At 45.6% G+C, this 23,465-nt stretch overlaps 1 protein-coding gene across 3 annotated transcripts in view; it reads right to left on the bottom strand.

The window, feature by feature from the left end:
• Positions 1 to 23,465, bottom strand: part of LOC120722896 — an 87,615-nt gene that overhangs the window by 20,458 nt on the left and 43,692 nt on the right. For 2 of the 3 annotated variants that reach the window (XM_040014075.1, XM_040014076.1), the window contains exons 6-10: positions 8,018 to 8,160; positions 7,588 to 7,656; positions 7,433 to 7,508; positions 3,904 to 3,983; positions 2,457 to 2,575 (exon numbers count right to left, since the gene is read on the bottom strand). In XM_040014075.1, coding sequence (XP_039870009.1) covers positions 2,457 to 2,575; positions 3,904 to 3,983; positions 7,433 to 7,508; positions 7,588 to 7,656; positions 8,018 to 8,160 — 487 coding nt within the window. The remainder of the gene's footprint in view (positions 1 to 2,456; positions 2,576 to 3,903; positions 3,984 to 7,432; positions 7,509 to 7,587; positions 7,657 to 8,017; positions 8,161 to 23,465) is intronic. The other variant, XM_040014077.1, reaches the window with a different exon arrangement.

The raw sequence follows: 23,465 nt of genomic DNA, 5'->3' as shown, positions 1-23,465 counted from the left end.
CCGGCAACTTTCCGATTACAAGGTGAAACTCCCAACTCTTGAGCCACGATCGCCACGATTTTGATTGCTCTCAATTTTGACTGCCCTAAAAAAGATGAATATTAGTTTGTACATGCTCCAGATAGCTTTTCTTCAAATTCTTTATTTCTCACTCGCTTTTGCGTATGCGCAGGACTGGAACGTAAGTGTTTTTATCCGTTTCAGTGTCGACGCACGACTCTGTGAAAATGACTGAAAACGCTAGTGTGGACGCGGAGTGTTTTCAGATGAAAACGCCGTTTTCAAATCTATCCGGGCTAGTGTGGATGTAGCCTAAATGACTTCTTTGCACGTTTTGAGGCAGAGAACAAAGAGCCAGCAAGGAAGATGCCCCCCTCCCCCAATGACCAAGTACTCTGTCTGTCCACAGCAGATGTCAGGATAACACTTCGCAGAGTAAACCCGCGAAAGGCTGCAGGACCTGACAACATACCTGGCTGGGTGCTTTGGGAGTGTGTTGACCAGCTCGCAGGCATCCTCACGAACATCCTAAACACATCACTGAGCTCAGCTGTGGTACCTGCATGCCTCAAAACCACAAAAACCATCCCAGTGCCAAAGAAGTCCACTGTGTCCTGCCTCAATGACTACCGGCCGGTGGCACTTACGCCCATCATCACTAAGTGTTTTGAGAGGCTGTTATTGAGGCACATGAAAGCTTCCACTGAATCTGGACCCGCTACAGTTTGCTTATCGCCAAAACTGCTCCACAGATGATGCCATCTCATCTGCTCTTCACCTTTCTCTCTCCCATCTCGACAAAAAGGACACTTATGTCAGAATGCTGTTTATTGACTTCAGCTCAGCATTCAAAACAGTCATTCCCCAGGAGCTGGTAAAGAAGTTGGACTTACTATGATTAAACACTTCCCTCTGCAATTGGATCTTGGACTTCCTAACTGAAAGGCCCCAGTCTGTCTCCATAGGAAATGAAACCTCCGAAGTCCTCAGACTGCGTACAGGATCGCTGCAGGGCTGTGTGGTTAGTCCACTCCTGTTCAACCTGCTAACACATGACTGTACTGCACAGTACAGCTCAAATCACATCATCAAGTTTGCAGATGACACAGCAGTGGTGGGTCTCATCACCATCAACGATGAGTCTGAATACAGAGAGGAAGTACAACACCTGGTGGACTGGTGTCAGTACAACAACCTGTCTCTAAATGTTCAGAAGACTAAAGAGATGGTTGGTAACTTCAGGAAGAGCTCAACGACCCACACCCCACTACACATCAACGGGTCTGCTGTTGAGATGGTCAACAGTGAGAAGTTCCTGGGTGTGCACATATCAGCTGACCTCTCCTGGAACCTGAACACCACCACCATCATAAAGAAAGCCCAACAACGTCTTCACTTTCTTAAGAAACTGAAGAAGGCCAGTCTCCCTCCTCCCATCATTTTACCAGTTAACCACTGAGAGCGTCCTATGCTGCGACATCACTATCTGATACAGGAATTGCACCCTCGCTGAAAAGAAGTCTCTGCAGCAGATAGTGAGGACAGCAGAGAGGATCATTGGAGGCCCTCTCACATCCATCTCCCAACTCTACAACAGGCACATCATCCGATGTGTTAACAGCAGTGAAGGCCACTTTCCACCCCTCACATGCACTGTTCTCCCTCCTTCCATCTGGTAGACGGTTTCGCAGCATTACAACCGTAACGACCAGACACTGCAAAAGCTTCTTTCCCCAAGCAGTCAGAGCCCTCAACTCACTACCACAAAAGGACAATACAATACAATACAACTTTATTTATATAGCACAGCGGTCCCCAACCTGTTTTGCGCCATGGACCGGTTTATGCCCGACAATATTTTCACGGACCGGCCTTTAAGGTGTCGCGGATAAATACAACAAAATGGACAGGACAGGGACATAAATCAGGACAGGGGAGAGGCATATGACAGTGTCCAGTAAGTTCAGGTTCATGACTCCAGGAGCTTAAATGGTTCGACTAAATCCAGGAGCTAAGTGGCTGCGGAAGATAATGGTAAAGATGGATGACTGCTCTGTCATTCTCTAATAAAACAAGACAAATATTCTGTGATTAAATGATTCAACTTTTGTATTCATACAGTAACACAAACATGACCTGAAAAACAGAAAAGTGAAGTTATAGTTGCTACAGACTGAGGGGCATGATTTTTCTCAGACCCACAGATGACAGTCTGTACAATCAGCATCCTCAGCGCCGTTGTTTTTTTTGTTTGCAGTCTTACCTTTAAAACACAAAACAACCAGACGACTGCATCGGTTCATGGTTGCCGTGGTAACACCAGAGAGGAGTCACAGTACAAACAGCGGAAACGTCCAGATCAGCCACTGATGAATTTTTAATGAATTTAGGCTAAAACATGTCTGAAAAATCAATAATCATCAATAACAACAACAATGTTACAGAACAATGGTTACCATGGGGACCCAGGCACAGGAGTTGAGGCGACAGGGCGCTTGTCTTTCCTTCTTCCTTCTCTTATGTCCTCCTCCTCTTCATCATCATCCTCTTCTTTGTGTACAGACACACTGACACACTGCAGCAGACACACACACACAACAATGTTATTGCTCTACAAGCATCAATATATAGATAAAAAAATGGGGCTTTTGTTTGTAGTTTTTGGCTTTACACAGTAATCTAAGGCTATATTTGAATTCTGTTTTCATATTCTTTACTTTCAGACTCCCAAAAGTTTGATTCTGTTCATCTGGACGTTTTCAGTGGGAGAAATGTTTCATCACTCATCCACTCTCGGCTGACTGCAAGTTTCCAACCTTATAAACAGGACATTTGCACAATGACTGAAACTGTCCCACTGGTGAACAATGGGCTGGAAGGTCAGTTCCTTGATACTTAACACGCAAATTGCCATGACCATTGATCATCATCAACAACAACAAAACCAACAAACACTTAAGGTACTGTTTATAAGGTAGGAAGGAGTCACGTGGATGAGTGACGAAACGTTTCTCCCACTGAAAATGCCACGTCCAGATGAACAGAATCAACTTTTGGGATTTCCTTACCTGGATGATTGAGCATGCATCAAGACAGTTACTTTCAGACTGTTTCAGACTGCAAAAAAAAGAAAAAAAAGAAAAAAGAAAAACATCTATAACCCTCATCAAATGAACATTAGTCATTTCATTTGATGTCCCTCCTGTGACCAGTTCCAGAGTGATTGAGTAAAGTTACTGGCAGATGCTAGAATGAAATTGACCTCAAAGAGATATATGGTGCTGCACAAAAAAACTCCTTGCAGTTGCTTTGGTTGCTAGCATGTTGATGTGGTTGTTAGTAGTTTGTAGGATGCTGTTTTATCTGTGAACACTGAAACTATTCCCTAAGTGGTAATGACACTGCAGAAAGTGTAACACAAACTGAAAATAGAGAAGGTTCTCTCTTTCCCACTTTGCATCGCCCTATCTCATGCTTCATTAGAGCTCCTCCTAAAGTAAATGGTGAATGTTTGCAGACAAGTGTGTCTCTTCTAGACAAGCTATGGGCTAAAGTAAAATCCAGTAATGATCAAAGCGATTTTAAGGAGGTTTTTGGTGGAGCTTTCTCTTTAAGACCCATTTAACCTAACAACTTCCAAAAACCACTCACCAACCAGTCTAGGAATATACATATTTCCTTTGAGACCTACAGTTGCCAGGGGGTCGCCTACTGGGTTTCAGGTTTGTGTGACTGTGGCCAACTTTGTGTGACTCAGTATCCTGATTGATGTTGAACCCAGATAATGGAAAGAAACCCATTTTAGGTGATTTTGTGTTAAACAGCTTTGAGTCTTTACAGAAAGAAAGGTTGTAATTTTGCTAGAATTATCTGAGTTTTATTTTGATTTAAATGGATCCTCACCTGTCTGTCTTCTGGTTTCTTTGTCCTCAGCAGTAATGCTCCTTGATAGGAAAGCTTTCCTCCACCCGTTCCTCGTTTCCCTGACAAACAAAACAAATAAAACTTATTGCTCATACAGGATACCTGGATCTGAACTGGGCAGCACAGACTTTCTCCAACAGGTGAACTCATTGAAGAACTGCAAGGAAAACAGTCAAACAAGCCAAGTGGCTCTCCTTTGACCCTTGAACTCTAATTTATCTGCTCAGTAACAACTCTCTTCCTAGTTTGACTGTGAGAGTAAAAATGTAACAAGCTAAAAATATGTGACAGATGAACAGAATTCCTAAGGCTCAATGTTTGATACTCTGTGAGAAGATGAAACATTGTGACAACAGAAACATGGGTCATGGGAGCGAGATGCCAGAAACGATCAGTGACAGGATGATGAAGTCAGATCTGTTTTGCTTTGCAGACTAACCTAATCCTGACCAAACCTACTCACACCCTAACTTTTACTGCTGAAGAGTTGAAACACGGTGAACTAAAGAGTTAACTTCTGATTTGATTCAAGAATGAGTTCTACTCTAAAATCATTGATTTCCACTTTTTAAAGAATTCTTATAGATTCATGACTTCATGCTCCTTTACCTCTGTATGACAGCAGGTGAAGTTTAAACGCAAATGATCAGTATGTTTGATGGCTTCTTTCAACCTGCTTTGCTATTTATTTATTTTTAACATCCTTCAGCTTTAAGTGCCTTAAGATGGCTGTTGTTGTGAACTGGTGCTGTATAAACAAAAACCTAATGATCATGAAGGTCATTTTACATTTTACACAGCTCCATCTGTACTCCAATGGGATCTGCCTTGAGGCGTAGACAGGAAAGAAGTAGGGCAGATTTTTCTGATCAATCATTCAGAGGGAAACAGACAAGGGATGCTACCAACATGAACTTGCTGTGCAATAGAGTCAGGACCCTCAGAGGTACATTAGGCTATTTGCTCTCTGGATAATTTAACCCAGGGTCCCCCAACCCTTTTTGTGCCATGGACCGGTTTGATGTCAGACAGTATTTTAAGGTGTCCTTTAAGGTGTCCCGGATAAATAAGAGAATCCTGCTAAACTGACTCTTGGTGGTGCTGTCACTTGGTGTTCGCTCTCTCCGCGGTAGAGTATCACTTCCTGTTCCTGCTTAAACACAGTGGTATTTTTGAGTAGCTTATCTGCTTTTAGATAACTTCTTTTTTCATATTATAATCTTCACGTGCTTCATCCGAAGCACACTTCGTGTACTCACTACCTAATTTATAGCCAAAGTATTCACTCACTGTTTTTTTACTGTTTCGCTAGCTTAGCATAGCTCGTAGCCAACTCGCTAGCACCATGGCTACTTCACCTGTCCCTCCTGCACTTTCTTGCTCATTGTGTCAGATGTTTAGTTACTCCTCGGCCTCCTTTAGCAGTAATGATACTTGTAACAAATGTAGCATATTTGCAGCTCTGGAGGCCAGGATTACTGAATTGGAGACTCTGCTTCGCACCCTTCATTCACCCGTAGCTAGCCAAGCCCCTGTAGCTGGTGCAGCCAAAGATAGCATAGGCCCTGCTAGCTGTTCCCCGAGTCAATTGTCTTCCAGGGGCCAGAGCAGGCGACATTGAAGGAAATTTAAAACTGCTGGCTAAGGGTAAACGTAAATTCAGTAAAATCAATATTGAATCGGTGTGTAACTTTGCCAAAACAATGTGGGACTCTGTAGTTTTCTCTGGTCCCCTCCCCAATCAGACCAGCAGTGACATGTTTAGCCGCATGTTCTCCTTAAATTGCTGTCTGTCTGAGTGGTGTCCAAAAAACGATGTGGGCTTCATAGATAATTGGCAAACCTTCTGGAGGAAACCTGGTCTTGTTAGGAGAGACGGCATCCATCCCACTTTGGATGGAGCAGCTCTCATTTCTAGAAATATGTCAAATTTATTAAACCCCCCAAAATATGACTATCCAGCGTTGGGACCAGGAAGCAGAGTTGCAGTCTTACACGCCTCTCTGCAGCTTCTCTCCTGCTACTCCCCCCCCCCCAAAAAAACCCCATCTCCATAGAGACTGTGTCAGCTCCCAAACAGACAAAAAACAAACTAAAAACCAGCAACAAACAACTTAAACATAAACACAAAGAAAGAACAATACAGTATCCACATCTGAACCAAAGAGTAAAACAGTGAAATGTGGATTGTTAAATATTAGGTCTCTCTCCTCCAAGTCTCTGTTAGTACATGACTTAATAAATGATCAAATTGATTGATTGATTGATTGATTTACTCTGCCTTATAGAAAAGTTGGGACCAACATAACATTTACATTTACAATAATTGATTACACAGTGGTGGAGAGTAGACTTTATCACAGTAGATGTCTTTCTGAAAGCGCTGTAACTAAGTTTAAGAATATGATCCACCCACTGTTATCATCTTCAATGCCTCAAAACTACACCCTTTTTGCCTCCTACCTCAAAGCACACTGTGCGCTGTTGATCTAACATGCTGCACAATAATATTCAATATTTAATATTTACTGCTATATACACATAGAGTACCACGATGGTGTTGTGTTTATTATATTGCTTTTTATTAGTTTTTGTTTGCTTGTTTTCTTTATTTTTCTCTCAACAGGTGATCCAGGTGATATACATTTTTTGCCCCCCCCCCTTTCTTTGCCCTTCATCACTATTCCTCTGTTGTTTCCCTCCCTCCCCCCGGTGATGTCTGTCCCGTCTGTAACAACTGAAAATAAAATAAAATAAATAAATAATAACAACAAAGGTCAATCAAATGGACCAATACGGCAAGGCAGGGAAGGTCCACCTGGTAAAGTAATTCCACTGGGCTTCTCTCTTTGCCTTCAGACAATAATTCTGATGGCAAAAGAACCAAACGGGACAAGGCGGCCAAAGAAAAATAAAAATAAAAGATGTATAACCCTTCCAGCTGAGGTACCTGAACTGCATATCAGTGTGGTATGAATGGCAGTTTTACAAAGTATTAATTTCTCGCTGAGTATCTGTGGCATTTTCTCTTTAAGTTTCCAACAAATGCCTAATTTCCATTACAACATGCACCATCCCTCTCTCACTGAAGCAGGCAGCAGATAGCCTTGTCAGTCCCAGGACTCAAATGTAAGACAGGGTAGCTAGTGCCGTCTAAGAGCTTTGGATCATCAACCTCAACATCTGGCTGAAGCTCTCAACCTGGCCTTCAAATATCTATGTATCTGTGCCAAAAACACAAACAAAAACAGGAGCGAATTATCGTGTATGATGGACGCGAGATATTTATGGCCATCATTTACTGTATACAGCACATCATAATCAACAGTGAAATATTCATTTGCCACATGGTTGATTTCGTCCGCGTAAACAAAGATTTCAGTGTTTCAATCTGCTCTCATGGCTCAAAGGCATTTCATACACACAGTGTGCTTCTGTTTATGGCTGACACACACATTTACACAAACAACAGATGAACAGAGACATACTGAGAGACACGCTGTCTTACTGTGTCTGTAGTTTGTCAGCAAAGTGAATCTGGAAGAAAATTGTGAAGAAAAAAAAGGCTGAACTTCTTTGATCACCTGAAAGAGAAGAGATGTGATTAGCACAGCTTGAATGGACAGAAAGACAAACTGATGGACAGATCAGCTGGAGACTCACCTGGAGAGGTAACACAGGACACTTTTCAGTGCAGAGCTGAGAGGGACGAACAGGTCCAGAAACACACTGCTGAAAGACCGTGAGAGAGATGGGTTCTGACCGCAACACCTGTTCACCTGTCTCACATCAGCCACTCAGCACCAGGAACAGCAATTCCTCCAAACTCCAGGTAGGTGAAACTGCTGCTCATCTCGTATAAGGTCACCCTGACTCCCGTTCAACACATTCAAGACATCTCTAACCAGGACATCTTGCTCTTATCTGGCTCCTCTTACTCTAACACCAGCCATCAGGCTGAGAGGTAACTTGGGGGTTGTAATTTAAGTTTATAATTCAGTTCAGGGTTTATCTAGCTAGCTACAAGCACATCTGCATCAAAAAGTGTTCATTGTGTTGATCACTTTGTAACATTGATGTGATGAATACTCACCTGCATGGGTGGTGTTGGTCTACTTTCACAGCTTATCATTGGCCGGAGCCATGTCACTCTTCGATGCTGATTGGGTAGAATGAGATGCCACGCCTCCTTGTGTCTCTGCTTGTGAAGGCCGGTCCATTCACAGTACATTACATCTACAACACAACACAGATCGTTTCGGTGAGTCCTTGATATTCAGCACTGTGGCACAGTGGATAGCACTGTTGCCTCACAGAAAGAAGGTCCTGAGTCAGTCCACCATCAGTATGGGGTCTTTCTGGGTTGAGTTTGCATGTTCTCCCCATGTTTGTGTGGGTTCTCTCCGGGTACTCTGGGTGGGAGGATAGGTTAATTGGAAACTCTAAATTGCCCATAGGTGCAAATGGTTGTCTGTGTCTATGTGTTAGCCCTGCGACAGACTGGCAACCTGTCCAGGGTGTGCCCTGCCCCTCGCTCTAAGACAGCTGGGATAGATCCAGCCCCTCCACGCCCTGAAAAGGATAAACTGAAGAGAATAGATGGTTGATATCCTTATTAAGGATGTAGATGACAGTTCTGCTGTTTTATGAATTCACAGCGATGCTTGTGAAGGTGGTTTAAACTGGCTCCAGGCTGGTTTAACTGAGGTTTCAGCTGAGGAGAATGTGAGGTGACTGAAATCTTTACATCATTTGATTATCTGTCATCTCTCCCGAGGCATTCACAGGACAGGGAGCTTATATAACTACCTAAACCCACTTTTTCGGTGCACTGGATTCGTTTTTCCTCTGAGCTGCTAACCTTGTTAGATGTTTTTTTTATTTACTTGTACACACACACACACACACACACACATACATATATATATATATATATATATATATATATATATATATATATATATATATATATACATAAAAAAAAAAAAAAAAAACACCCAGCACGCCCCTGCGGGCGGTTTATCCTTCAAGCTCGGGTCCTCTACCAGAGGCCTGGGAGCTTGAGGGTCCTGCGCAGTATCTTAGCTGTTCCCAGGACTGCGCTCTTCTGGACAGAGATCTCCGATGTTATTCCCGGGATCTGCTGGAGCCACTCGCCTAGCTTGGGAGTCACCGCACCTAGTGCTCCGATTACCACGGGGACCACCGTTACCTTCACCCTCCACATCCTCTCGAGCTCTTCTCTGAGCCCTTGGTATTTCTCCAGCTTCTCGTGTTCCTTCTTCCTGATATTGCTGTCATTCGGAACCGCTACATCGATCACTACGGCCGTCTTCTTCTGTTTGTCTACCACCACTATGTCCGGTTGGTTAGCCACCACCATTTTGTCCGTCTGTATCTGGAAGTCCCACAGGATCTTAGCTCGGTCATTCTCCACCACCCTTGGGGGCATCTCCCATTTTGACCTCGGGACTTCCAGGTTATATTCGGCACAGATGTTCCTGTACACTATGCCGGCCACTTGGTTATGGCGTTCCATGTATGCCTTGCCTGCTAGCATCTTGCACCCTGCTGTTATGTGCTGGATTGTCTCTGGGGCATCTTTACACAGCCTGCACCCGGGGTCTTGCCTGGTGTGATAGACCCCAGCCTCTATGGATCTTGTGCTCAGAGCTTGTTCTTGTGCTGCCATGATTAGTGCCTCTGTGCTGTCTTTCAGTCCAGCTTTGTCCAGCCACTGGTAGGATTTCTGGATATCAGCCACCTCCTCTATCTGCCGGTGGTACATACCGTGCAGGGGCCTGTCCTTCCATGATGGTTCCTCGTCTCCCTCCTCTTTCTTGGGTTTCTGCTGCCTGAGGTATTCACTGAGCACTCGGTCAGTTGGGGCCATCTTCCCAATGTATTCTTGGATGTTCGTTGTCTCATCCTGGACTGTGGTGCTGACACTCACCAGTCCCCGGCCCCCTTCCTTCCGCTTAGCGTACAGCCTCAGGGTGCTGGACTTGGGGTGAAACCCTCCATGCATGGTAAGGAGCTTTCTTGTCTTTATGTCAGTGGCTTCTATCTCCTCCTTTGGCCAGCCTATTACCCCAGCAGGGTACCTGATCACGGGCAGGGCGTACGTGTTGATGGCCCGGATCTTGTTCTTACCATTCAGCTGACTCCTCAGGACTTGCCTGACCCTCTGCAGGTACTTGGTGGTTGCAGCTTTTCTAGCGGCCTCTTCATGGTTGCCATTTGCCTGCGGGATCCCCAGGTACTTGTAACTGTCCTCTATGTCTGCAATGTTGCCTTCTGGTAGTTCAATCCCCTCAGTTCTGACTACCTTCCCTCTCTTTGTTACCATCCGACTACACTTCTCCAGTCCGAACGACATTCCGATGTCATTGCTGTATAGCCTGGTAGTGTGGATCAGTGAATCGATGTCTCGTTCACTCTTGGCATACAGCTTGATGTCATCCATGTACAGGAGGTGGCTGACAACTGCTCCGTTCCGTAGTCGGTATCCGTAGCCAGTCTTGTTAATGATCTCACTGAGGGGGTTCAGGCCTATGCAGAACAGCAGTGGGGACAGAGCATCTCCTTGGTAGATCCCGCACTTGATGGTGACTTGTGCTATGGGCTTGGAGTTGGCCTCTAGTGTTGTACGCCACATCCCCATTGAGTTCCTGATGAAGGCTCTTAGGGTCCCATTGATCTTGTACAATTCTAGGCATTCCAGTATCCAGCTGTGGGGCATTGAGTCATAGGCCTTCTTGTAATCAATCCAGGCAGTGCACAGGTTGGTCAGTCTGGTCTTGCAGTCTCGGCTGACTGTTCTGTCTACCAGTAGCTGGTGTTTTGCGCCTCTGGTATTCTTGCCAATTCCTTTCTGTGTCCCACTCATGTATTGACCCATGTGCCTGTTCATCTTAGCCGATGTGATGCCTGACAGGAGCTTCCATGTGGTACTGAGGCAGGTTATTGGTCGGTAGTTGGAGGGGACCGGTCCCTTCTTGGGGTCCTTGGGGATCAGGACCGTCCGACCTTCGGTTAGCCATTCCGGGTGTCTCTCGTTAACTAGCAGCTGGTTCATTTGTGCTGCCAGACGCTTGTGGAGTGCAGTCAGCTTCTTTAGCCAGTAGGCGTGAACCATGTCGGGCCCTGGTGCTGTCCAACTCTTCATACTGGAGACCCTTTCTTGGATATCTGCCACTGTGATGGTTACTGGACCCTGTTCAGGGAGGTCGCTGTGGTCTGCCCTCAGATCCACTAGCCACTGAGCATTGCCGTTATGGGTTGCGTCCTTCTCCCATATGCTCTTCCAGTATTGCTCCGTCTCCGGCCTTGGTGGTGCTGTTCTCTTATTATTGTTCCCTTGCCACTGAGAGTACACCTTTGCTGGTTCTGTGGAGAACAGCTGGTTTATTCTCCTGCCTTCTATCTCTCTGGTGTACCTCCTCAAGCGGCTGGCCAAGGCTGTGAGTCTTTGCTTGGCAGTTTCCACATATATATACACATACACACATATGTATGTATATATATACACATACATATATATATATATATATACACATACATATATATATATATATATATATATATATATACATATATATATATATATACATATATATATATATATATATGTATATATATATACATATATATATATACATATATATATGGCATACATGGAACGCCATAACCAAGTGGCCGGCATAGTGTACAGGAACATCTGTGCCGAGTATAACCTGGAAGTCCCGAGGTCAAAATGGGAGATGCCCCCAAGGGTGGTGGAGAATGACCAAGCTAAGATCCTGTGGGACTTCCAGATACAGACGGACAAAATGGTGGTGGCTAAACAACCGGACATAGTGGTGGTAGACAAACAGAAGAAGACGGCCGTAGTGATCGATGTAGCGGTTCCGAATGACAGCAATATCAGGAAGAAGGAACACGAGAAGCTGGAGAAATACCAAGGGCTCAGAGAAGAGCTCGAGAGGATGTGGAGGGTGAAGGTGACGGTGGTCCCCGTGGTAATCGGAGCACTAGGTGCGGTGACTCCCAAGCTAGGCGAGTGGCTCCAGCAGATCCCGGGAATAACATCGGAGATCTCTGTCCAGAAGAGCGCAGTCCTGGGAACAGCTAAGATACTGCGCAGGACCCTCAAGCTCCCAGGCCTCTGGTAGAGGACCCGAGCTTGAAGGATAAACCGCCCACAGGGGCGTGCTGGGTGTTTTTTTTTATACAGTGTTGGGAAGGTTACTTTTAAAATGTATTCCATTACAGAATACAGATTACATGCCCCAAAATGTATTCTGTAACGTATTCCGTTACGTTACTCAATGACAGTAACGTATTCTGAATACTTTGGATTACTTAATATATTATCATGCTTTTTACAACAACGTGAATGTACTATTGCTGTGTGATTTATTACTATTACTGAAGGTCCGCGACTCCGAACTGTAGTAAAGGGACCTCTGACTAATACGGCGGGGTCCCTGTCGGCTCGTAGCCGAAAAATAGCTTTACTTTGTTGTGTGGGTCAACTTTTCTTGACAGAGAGAGGCGTTGAAAGGCTGCTCCAACGGAACTTATTGTTTTCGGAGGAAAACACGAACACGGTGTACAGTCGAGTCTTAATAGCTTACTTACAACTGGGCTCGTCAGGCATTCTTCTTGGCTGAAGTGGTTATTATTATATTTAGATGCTTCCAGCTCCCGTTTTTCCTCGATGGCAACTCGTACCTTTCCACTCCCCTTTTTCTCCCTCCTCGCGCTCACAGACCCATAACGTGTATGGCAGTCCATTCTCCCTGCAACACGGACTACACTGCCCATGATGCTACATTTTTTAGAGCAGCATTCTTGTAGCATTCTGCCTGTTAGCTTAGCACAACAACAACAACAACGAAAAGGCGCTCTCTCACCCAGGAAACACACAGTCGCAGAGAGAGAGAGAGCATCGCCCTGTAACCATGGCAACCATAACGCTGCCACCTGGAACAAAAGAACGTAGCTGTCAAACAAAACCCAAACAGTCCTGACCCGCGACAAAATGAAACAGGAAAGTACCGCAGTGTAACCCATTTATTTCAACAAAGTAACTGTATTCTGAATACCACCTTTTTAAACGGTAACTGTAACGGAATACAGTTACTCATATTTTGTATTTTAAATACGTAACGGCGGTACATGTATTCCGTTACTCCCCAACACTGTATTTATATATATATATATATATATATACATATGGGCTTGGAGTTGGCCTCTAGTGTTGTACGCCACATCCCCATTGAGTTCCTGATGAAGGCTCTTAGGGTCCCATTGATCTTGTACAATTCTAGGCATTCCAGTATCCAGCTGTGGGGCATTGAGTCATAGGCCTTCTTGTAATCAATCCAGGCAGTGCACAGGTTGGTCAGTCTGGTCTTGCAGTCTCGGCTGACTGTTCTGTCTACCAGTAGCTGGTGTTTTGCGCCTCTGGTATTCTTGCCAATTCCTTTCTGTGTCCCACTCATGTATTGACCCATGTGCCTGTTCATCTTAGCCGATATGATGCCTGACCGGAGCTTCCATGTAGTACTGAGGCAGGTTATTGGTCGGTAGTTGGAGGGGACCGGTCCCTTCTTGGGGTCCTTGGGGATCAGGACCGTCCGACCTTCGGTTAGCCATTCCGGGTGTCTCTCGTTAACTAGCAGCTGGTTCATTTGTGCTGCCAGACGCTTGTGGAGTGCAGTCAGCTTCTTTAGCCAGTAGGCGTGAACCATGTTGGGCCCTGGTGCTGTCCAACTCTTCATACTGGAGACCCTTTCTTGGATATCTGCCACTGTGATGGTTACTGGACCCTGTTCAGGGAGGTTGCTGTGGTCTGCCCTTAGATCCACTAGCCACTGAGCATTGCCGTTATGGGTTGCGTCCTTCTCCCATATGCTCTTCCAGTATTGCTCCGTCTCCAGCCTTGGTGGTGCTGTTCTCTTATTATTATTGTTTCCTTGCCACTGAGAGTACACCTTTGCTGGTTCTGTGGAGAACAGCTGGTTTATTCTCCTGCCTTCTATCTCTCTGGTGTACCTCCTCAAGCGGCTGGCCAAGGCTGTGAGTCTTTGCTTGGCAGTTTCCAAGGCCTCAGGTATGGACAGCTTGCTGTATTTCTTATGCACCTTCTTTGTCGCACCTTTCTGCAACTCTGTTAGTTGGCTAACCTCCCTCCGTGCTACTTTGATCTTGCCCTCTAGCCTCGTTCTCCATGGAGGGTACTGCCCCTTGTGGCTGTTCAACTTGTAGCCAAGCATCTCACTGATCACTGTTGCCGTATTGTATATCAGCTTGTTAGTGTCGGTAATCGTGGTTGTAGGTATTGTCCGTAGTGCTGCATTAACATCATCTAGCAGACCTTCTGAGGGTACTTCAAGTAATCTTGGTAACCGGCTACGGGGGATCCAGGTTTCAAGCTTGGCCATGATCCTATTTTCAGGTCAGTTCCTCTCGCACTCAACGATCCTTCTCCTATCGCACTTGGGGCTATGTACCCAATCTCGGGTGGGGGTGATGATATCTCCCCCCTGACCTGGCGTCCTGACTCCTCCTTGCCGTAGCATTTGTGTTGTACCTCGTCAATCTCTAGCTGTGAGAGCAGTCCCTTCTTTCGAATGTTGGAACACTGAGCTACTAGTTGTTTCGCCGTCATTGTGGATGTTGGGTATCGAAGAATCCATAGGTCCCTCATCCTATTCATGTAGCCCCTTCCGCCGGGGTTACTTGCGTAGTAGCATTCCAACAACGCCCTGTTTTCATCTCTTGCCCACTGATGCCTTCTTGTTCCAGTAGCCCACTTTTCGTCAGGGTGCCCTGGTTCCTCAACACCTGACGCAGACCTTGTTGATCCGGGCGACATCCGAGCCGGCATGCCTTCATATTTATCTGTCTCGCTCATGTCTGCGGTAGGCTTGCTTAGCATAGGGGTTCTAGCCTTAGGACCCTTACTGGATACAGACGCCCCAGGCAGGAATCGAACTGGATTCCAAAGGCGTGTAGTCTAACCAGAGGCCAACTCCAAGCCCATAGCACAAGTCACCATCAAATGCGGGATCTACCAAGGAGATGCTCTGTCCCCACTGCTGTTCTGCATAGGCCTGAACCCCCTCAGTGAGATCATTAACAAGACTGGCTACGGATACTGACTACGGAACGGAGCAGTTGTCAGCCACCTCCTGTACATGGATGACATCAAGCTGTATGCCAAGAGTGAACGAGACATCGATTCACTGATCCACACTACCAGGCTATACAGCAATGACATTGGAATGTCGTTCGGACTGGAGAAGTGTAGTCGGATGGTAACAAAGAGAGGGAAGGTAGTCAGAACTGAGGGGATTGAACTACCAGAAGGCAACATTGCAGACATAGAGGACAGTTACAAGTACCTGGGGATCCCGCAGGCGAATGGGAACAATGAAGAGGCCGCTAGAAAGGCTGCAACCACCAAGTACCTGCAGAGGGTCAGGCAAGTCCTGAGGAGTCAGCTGAATGGTAAGAACAAGATCCGGGCCATCAACACGTACGCCCTGCCCGTGATCAGGTACCCTGCTGGGGTAATAGGCTGGCCAAAGGAGGAGATAGAAGCCACTGACATAAAGACAAGAAAGCTCCTTACCATGCATGGAGGGTTTCACCCCAAGTCCAGCACCCTGAGGCTGTACGCTAAGCGGAAGGAAGGGGGCCGGGGACTGGTGAGTGTCAGCACCACAGTCCAGGATGAGACAACGAACATCCAAGAATACATTGGGAAGATGGCCCCAACTGACCGAGTGCTCAGTGAATACCTCAGGCAGCAGAAACCCAAGAAAGAGGAGGGAGACGAGGAACCATCATGGACGGACAGGCCCCTGCACGGTATGTACCACCGGCAGATAGAGGAGGTGGCTGATATCCAGAAATCCTACCAGTGGCTGGACAAAGCTGGACTGAAAGACAGCACAGAGGCACTAATCATGGCAGCACAAGAACAAGCTCTGAGTACAAGATCCATAGAGGCTGGGGTCGATCACACCAGGCAAGACCCCAGGTGCAGGCTGTGTAAAGATGCCCCAGAGACAATCCAGCACATAACAGCAGGGTGCAAGATGCTAGCAGGCAAGGCATACATGGAACGCCATAACCAAGTGGCCGGCATAGTGTACAGGAACATCTGTGCCGAGTACAACCTGGAAGTCCCGAGGTCAAAATGGGAGATGCCCCCAAGGGTGGTGGAGAATGACCGAGCTAAGATCCTGTGGGACTTCCAGATACAGACGGACAAAATGGTGGTGGCTAACCAACCGGACATAGTGGTGGTAGACAAACAGAAGAAGACGGCCGTAGTGATCGATGTAGCGGTTCCGAATGACAGCAATATCAGGAAGAAGGAACACGAGAAGCTGGAGAAATACCAAGGGCTCAGAGAAGAGCTCGAGAGGATGTGGAGGGTGAAGGTGACGGTGGTCCTCGTGGTAATCGGAGCACTAGGTGCGGTGACTCCCAAGCTAGGCGAGTGGCTCCAGCAGATCCCGGGAATAACATCGGAGATCTCTGTCCAGAAGAGCGCAGTCCTGGGAACAGCTAAGATACTGCGCAGGACCCTCAAGCTCCCAGGCCTCTGGTAGAGGACCCGAGCTTGAAGGATAAACCGCCCGCAGGGGCGTGCTGGGTGTTGTTGTTTTTATATATATATACAGATGACAGATAATGGCAGATAAATTAAGAGCTACAATTTGAGACTAAGCTCCCTCACCACAGAAAACAAAGGAACAAAACAGTGACGGTAATCACAAGCTTATGCATCACCTGCAGTCACATCAGGCATGTTATTACAAACGTGTGAATACCAGGGGAAGCTAGACCAGTAACAGTAAAGTGAAAGTGATCGGTTCCCTGCCCCAGTACATGCTGGGAAGCCATGAGGCTCTCTGTAATGCTTGTACATTTACAATATTTTTAATGTATTTTTTAACATTATAAAACAAAACAAGGAAAAGGCAACATGGTGATCCATAGACAGTGTACTGGCAGTTCAGAGGTGTGGACTAAAAACCCGTTCACCATATTCAGGAAATGTTTTATTAATCTGGTTTTACCAAATATAACAACTTTGATGCTTTATATCAACTATATTTATCAAGTAAAAACAAACAAACAGGTAAAGGCTTGTGTTCCAGCTTCTTTTATTCTTTCTAGCTTGCAGTAGGGCTACCCTCAGACCACAAATAGTTTAAACAGCTGGAAACTTTCATTGATCTGATCACTGAGTTAGAAAACAGCTTGTGAGACATTCCTCCCCCCGAGGTGGGCCTAATTTGGCCCGACGCCCAAAAACTGACTGTCACTGCGGTCTCTAACAAGACAATCTCAATCTGCACACCGAGCTGACTGGTCAGGAGGTGTTTAGTTTGTATGTTGAACAACAGAACATCTGGGTTCAGTTGGTGTTGGCTTAAAGATCAGCTGACGAGGTCAGTGTTGTTATGAGCTCTAACCAGCAGAGGGCATCTTTCAGAGAGGACAGGAAAAAAAAGCAGAACATCTTTGTGTTCGTTCTTCCTTCAGCAATGAATGATACATCATCTTCTCCTCCTTTCTGCTGCTCTTCTTCTCTGCTGACAAATTAAATCAGTGTCACATTTAAATGCAACACGCAGTGCAGGCAGAGTGTGTGTGTGTGTGGATCTGCAGCATCTGCATTTATGGCTGAAACACTTTAACCCTTTAGTACCCCTGTCCTGAAAAAGAAAGGCCGCTGCATGCGTGTTTCTGGCTGATTATCAACTAAAGCTGTTACTGCTGCATTGTGCACACAGCCTATGTGGCTCATGTGGCTAGCTGCAGTCCTTTACCAAATCATTTCTGTTGAGGCAAACTAACTACATCTCCAGGCTCTCGACATTTTCTGTTCTCCATGTTACTGACTGAATTGATACTTATCACGTTTCAGACAGTTTGATTTCTTCTGTTATATTGGAAATAGTGCGCTGCTATTATTAGTTAGGATTTAGTTGTGTTTCATTCTAGCTTTTGTTTCTTCTGTAACTCCTTAATAACAAGTCTTTTCTTGTCCTCAGTGTTTTATTTTCAGTTGTGCGTATGTCTGTGTGTTCCATATTGTCAAGCTGGTGTTGTCACGTCTCTCCGTGTTTCCTGCTTTGTTTTGAAGAGTCTAGTGTTTCCATGTTCAATGTGTTTCGTTTTACTTTCTCTGTGGCGTCATGTTCATTTGTGTCAGCTGTGTCTCCCCGGGTGTTTCCACTACCCTCTTGTGTATTTAAGTCCTCGGGTTGTCTGTTTATGTCAAGTCAGGTCACAGAAACTTGGGGGGGGGGTTCTCAACCAATTTTCTGACTTCCTCTCTTCATTCCTTCTTCTCTTCCTCCTCAGGTTCATGCTCATGTCAGGTTTAGTTTTCTTCATGTCCACGTTTCACATGTTCCCGTTAACTGTCATGTTCTAATTATCATAGTCACTCCTAGTTTAGGTTTCAGTTTTAGTTCTCGCCCCCTGTTCGCCTCACTTTGTTTTTGTCTTCATGTTTTTCAGCCAAATAAACGTCTTGCTTTTTGTCAAGCTTAGTTTTCTCTTGTGTCTTGAGTCCCTTCATCAAACACACCGGCTGCGCAGCCATGACAAGTCAGCCTCTGAATGTTTGTAGGGTTGTTTTTGCCGCAGTCACTAATTTCTGAGGGCGGTTAAATTTTAGATTGATTAAAACAGAGTCACAGAGTTTGGTGATGTTCAGGAAAGTGAGCGATGCTCTTTAAAAACCTGCCGTATTAAAAACACAGCAGGCTTTCAGAGAAACCGCAGCTTTGCATGAGCACCCACACACTGATAACAGGTGACTGACAGGTATGTTGTTACTGTGACCAGCAAAATTTTCCCTGAGTTGACTGAAGTGCATCATGGGAAAAAGAAAAAAACCCATCTTTCATCATCTCCCCATTTTTGCTGGTTTGCTCGCCCGTTTTCAGTCAGTGCATAAAAGGACGATTCATCTGCATCTGAATGGAGATTAACTCTGTGTGTGTGTGTGTGTGTGTGTGTGTGTGTGTGTGTGTGTGTGTTTGTGTGTGTGCGTGTGAAGCAGCTTTGTCTAAAACCACATTGATGTTCACACACTCAGCAGTAGGTAGCTTGGTTCTGTTTGAAGTGTCTAGGGCTAATTTTCTGACTTCCTCTCTTCATTCTTTCTTCTCCTCCTCTTCCTCCTCTTCTAATCCCATTTATTTCTTTATTTTCCAACCTCCTTTATTATCCTCCATCCACGCTCTCCCAGTTTTCAATTAAAGTTAAATTTGGGATAAATGTGTCAGAATGACCAAGTGCAGACCAGAACAAGTCCAGGGTTCCCACTCAAACAGAGCTATCTCGCTCACAGGACTTTGACCCGGTGTGGCATCTGAAAGTTGACTGAAAGCAGGACAGATTAATTTGACTTTGAATGGGTGCAAGGATTTGTGGCTGTAGCTGGTGGCAGGCGGAGGACATCAGAGGTGAAGGGAGCTGTCATGATGAAAGAAGACGTGAGTCAAGCTTAACTTATTTTCCGCTTTATAGGGCGCACTTAAAATCCTTTAATTTTCTCAGAAATCATCAGTGCGCCTTATGCATGAGTTCTGGTTGTGCTTACTGACCTTGAAACGGTTTTATGTGCTAGACGGCGCTCAAAAATCTGTCAAATCATGTTTTAGTACAACTTTGGTAGCTACGAAGCCGCACCGCTGATGGATTGCCGGAGCATTACGGCTACAGTAGTCAGAAGTCTCACAGAGTAATCTGGGTCCTAAACTCCGTCAGCTTCAGGTCCCAAAGTCACACAAACACTGCAGCATCACTGCGAGTTAAAAACTGTCTAAATTCTTTCATCTTTAATAAAATGATCAGCGTTGCTGCTTTACCAGGTGTAACAATTAAGTTTAACATCCAGGCATCCATGAAAACAGAATTTATGAAGTTTAACTGAGTTAGAAGTTAGCAGGAAGTTAGCTTGCTAGCTTCCACCTAAACATGATATAGCATGTTCTGACTGAGAGATTTGTGAGGTAGTTTAAAAAATCTAAGTTGGGGAGGATAAAGTTTCTCAAGGCTCTGGATTAGTGGGTCTGTCCTGGCTGGTACAACTCTGCAAAATGCTTTAAGTCGAGAAGGGTGGATCTGCACAGGCAGACTCGAGTGGCGGTTCCTGCTTGTTGACATATGGACTCTGTGGCTCACAGTGTCCTGCGGGGGATTCTCAGAGAGTGTGGGGTATCTCTCCCCTGTCATGGGCCATTCAACCCCACACCACCACGATGGTGAGAGCTTGGCTTGGATTGCCAGTAGGTCAGTTATTACTGGCATTACTCTGTGAGGGCTGGACTTTGTCACAGATTATGTTCATAAATTGTATATGCAGAATTTCTAGGTGAAGTGGTGGGCGTCTCCTGTTGGCATCAAATGATGACGGTTTAGTGCGTGCTTCAAGTGTATTGGGCTCTTCACCCTCAGAGATGAAAGATTGACAGGTGGATTGGTGAAGTGCCGGCAGTGCTGCGGATGCCGTACTGTGATGAGAAGACAGGGGAGCGTGAAGGCAAAGCTGCTAAATTTAACAGTTGATTCTCAGCAATGACCACGAGCTCAGGGAGTGACCAAAAGAATGAGCAGCAGAAATGAATAATGGCGTCTGGGCTAAGCCTTAGAGATCGAGTAAGGAGTCCAGTCATTCAGGAGGAGCGCGCAGGAAGTCGCTACACCACATCGAAAAGAGCCAGTTAAGGTGGTCCAGTATGTGACTTGGAGGTTTCCAAGTCATCTCCTTGGTCAGGGTTTTCATTCACACAGAAACTGAAGGGACAACAGTCTGTGACATGTGACACCCATGAAGACGGACATCTTCAAGGTGTGAATGAGACCACCTCCACCTGGAAGGTACAATCGAAGCAAGAGGAGAGGCCAGGAGCTGCGATCACAGTGCTTTGTTAACTAATGACAACCATTACACACACACACAAACATTTCCCCTGACAACACAGAGGAAACAGCTGATGAACAATGACAGTAGAACAGAACAAGAGGAGGAGGGGCCACAGTGAGAGAGACCAATGAGGAGGACGAGCATGAAGAGGAGAGTAGCTTCTTAAAACTGTGAGGGTGAGAGGTGAAAGGTTTGTCATAAATCAGCTTTTTTCTCCCCAAACTGCACCTCCTTAATTATTAATAAAGTCAAACACACTGAACTCTGTGCATGTGTGTGTGTGTGCTGCATGTCTAATCAGTGATATCCACTCTGGTCTTGTTATAATGAGCAAACCTGCTGTGAAATTATTCACTAAATTGGGTGTGTTTCTTTGTGTGTGTGTGTGTGTGTGTGTGTGTGTGTGTGTGTGTGTGTGTGTGTGTGTGTGTGTGTGTGTTTGGGGGGGAGGGGGGTAAGCTATAAATGCAGATGGTGATTGCTAATTTTATTCTGAAAAACAGAAAGTCGGTCAGGATTATTTATGACATCCTGAAGTGAAGTATGAGAGGAAATAAAACTATGAGGAGGAGGAGGACAGGAGAGAGGAAGGGTGGGGAGCAGAGAGGAGAGAGGAGCGGGGCAGGGCGATGCTCGTGGTTCATCCTTATGGTGTCATTCAAGCACAGTCATGGAGTCGGAGGGATTAACGTTCTGAGGAGCAAGAAGGTTAAAGTGTCACATGATGACAGCGGTCACCTGACTGAATACTCAGACTACACATGATGGATCAGTAACCCAAAATCATGATCAGAGCCAGCAGCCCTGAGCTCAATTTTGATGTTTATTTCAACTAGAACTAAACAGGAAGTCGATGAATTTGTGTTAAAAAATTTAAAAGTGCAGCAGTTTCACCTTTTCTTTCATGTTTTATTCACACGTGTCTTTCATTTATTAATCAGCTGGAAGAGATGAAGAGACGGGAAACAACCAAACAACAGCACTCAGTCTGTTTTACATGCCCGTCTGTGTGACACGTTTGTAACACATCTGTACATCATGGACAGGACACCCACTGCCTCATGATGGTGTATGCTATCCCTAAGCATGTAATATTCTGATGGCGTGTCGCCCTGTAAAGGTGTGCCTGTCCTGATTGTGGGTCCTGTCCCGATGGTGTATCCTGTCCAGATGGCATGACTTGTGATCCAGTCAAAGAGCAGGTGAAGGTCACATGTTCACCACGGCTACGTGACACGAGCCTCTTGACTGGGACCGAGGTCTCCAGTGGGCCCAGGCGGTCCTAAAGTCACATCTCGATCTATCCTACGCAGACTTCAGAAAGGTTCAGAAATGTTTACGACAAGGCAACCAACTCAGACGCAGCGGCCCAGAAATGGTTTTCTCAAGGCCAAGGTGAGTGGAGCGTTGTGGATGATTCCGTGGATGTTTGGATTTTTGCTGTGGAAGCAGGAATGGAGGAGCGAGCGCCATGAGGAGCATTTTTGGACATCTGATGAAATGAAATCTGCAAAAGAATTTCCTGTGTCTCTTGATACCTTAATCACCTTGTGTATTCAGATCATATAAGTGAATTCCACCCAAAGAAAAACTACAAATCCAGTGGTCCCTGTGCTGCACTGCTTCCGGCTCTGAAGGAGCTTCCCTTGAAGAGCCTTGGACCCCGAACTTTGAGTCTGACAACGGAGAGCAACCGATCCAGCTCTGCTGTGCCTGCCCATGACACAACTGAGCGAGTGAGTGCCTCTGTTGCTGCAAAAAATGGAGATCTGATTGACACACGTCTTCATCGGCCAAGAGACAGGGCCTGGCAGTAATAGTAGGGATACTGATGGGCAAAATTGAAAAGTTCTGCAAAGTTCTGCTTCCAGTCTCATTTACACATTAAACTATGCATTTTTGAAGTACCTAACACTCATCCCTAGCTTGAAGCTATGGACAAGTACATCACCAATTCACTGGTAGGTGGCATTATCCATCTATTACCCTCTCCTCTTGGAGAGAATCTAAATGGTTGTCCAAAATCTCCTTGAAAATAAACTTTTTGTTAAGGTTGAGAAATGTGAATTCCACACCCATAGTATTTCCTTCCTAGGTCATATGGTTGAGAAAGGACACAGCAGGGCATATCCAGCAAAGATCCAGGCAGTTTTGAACTGGCCCACACCTACTTCTCAAAGCACCTTCAGTGTTTCCTGGGGTTGCCAAATTTTACCGCTGGTTCATGCGAATTTTCGGTAAAATTGCTTTACTTCTCATTACTCTGATTTCTCCCAAGGTGCAGTTTGTGTGGAACAGTGCTGCCCATAATGCCTTCACCATTATTAAGGACCAGTTCGCCACTGTATCGGTATTCATTCAGCCTGACACTACTCAACAGTTTGTGTTGTGCACGTTTCAGATACCGGAGTCTGGGCCATTCTCTCAAAATCCAAGGAGGGTAATTCCCACCCTTGTGCTTTTTTCTCTTGTCGTCTCTCTCCAGCAGAATGCAATTATGATGTCAGTGAGCGGAACTACTGGCAGTCAAAAAGGCACTGGAGGAATAGACAAATTAGATGGAGGGGGC

This window comes from Simochromis diagramma, unplaced genomic scaffold (assembly GCF_900408965.1).
Source record: "Simochromis diagramma unplaced genomic scaffold, fSimDia1.1 OVJJ01000669.1, whole genome shotgun sequence".
In the NCBI taxonomy this organism is placed as follows: Eukaryota; Metazoa; Chordata; class Actinopteri; order Cichliformes; family Cichlidae; genus Simochromis; species Simochromis diagramma.
This window is presented reverse-complemented; position numbering and strand designations above follow the sequence as displayed.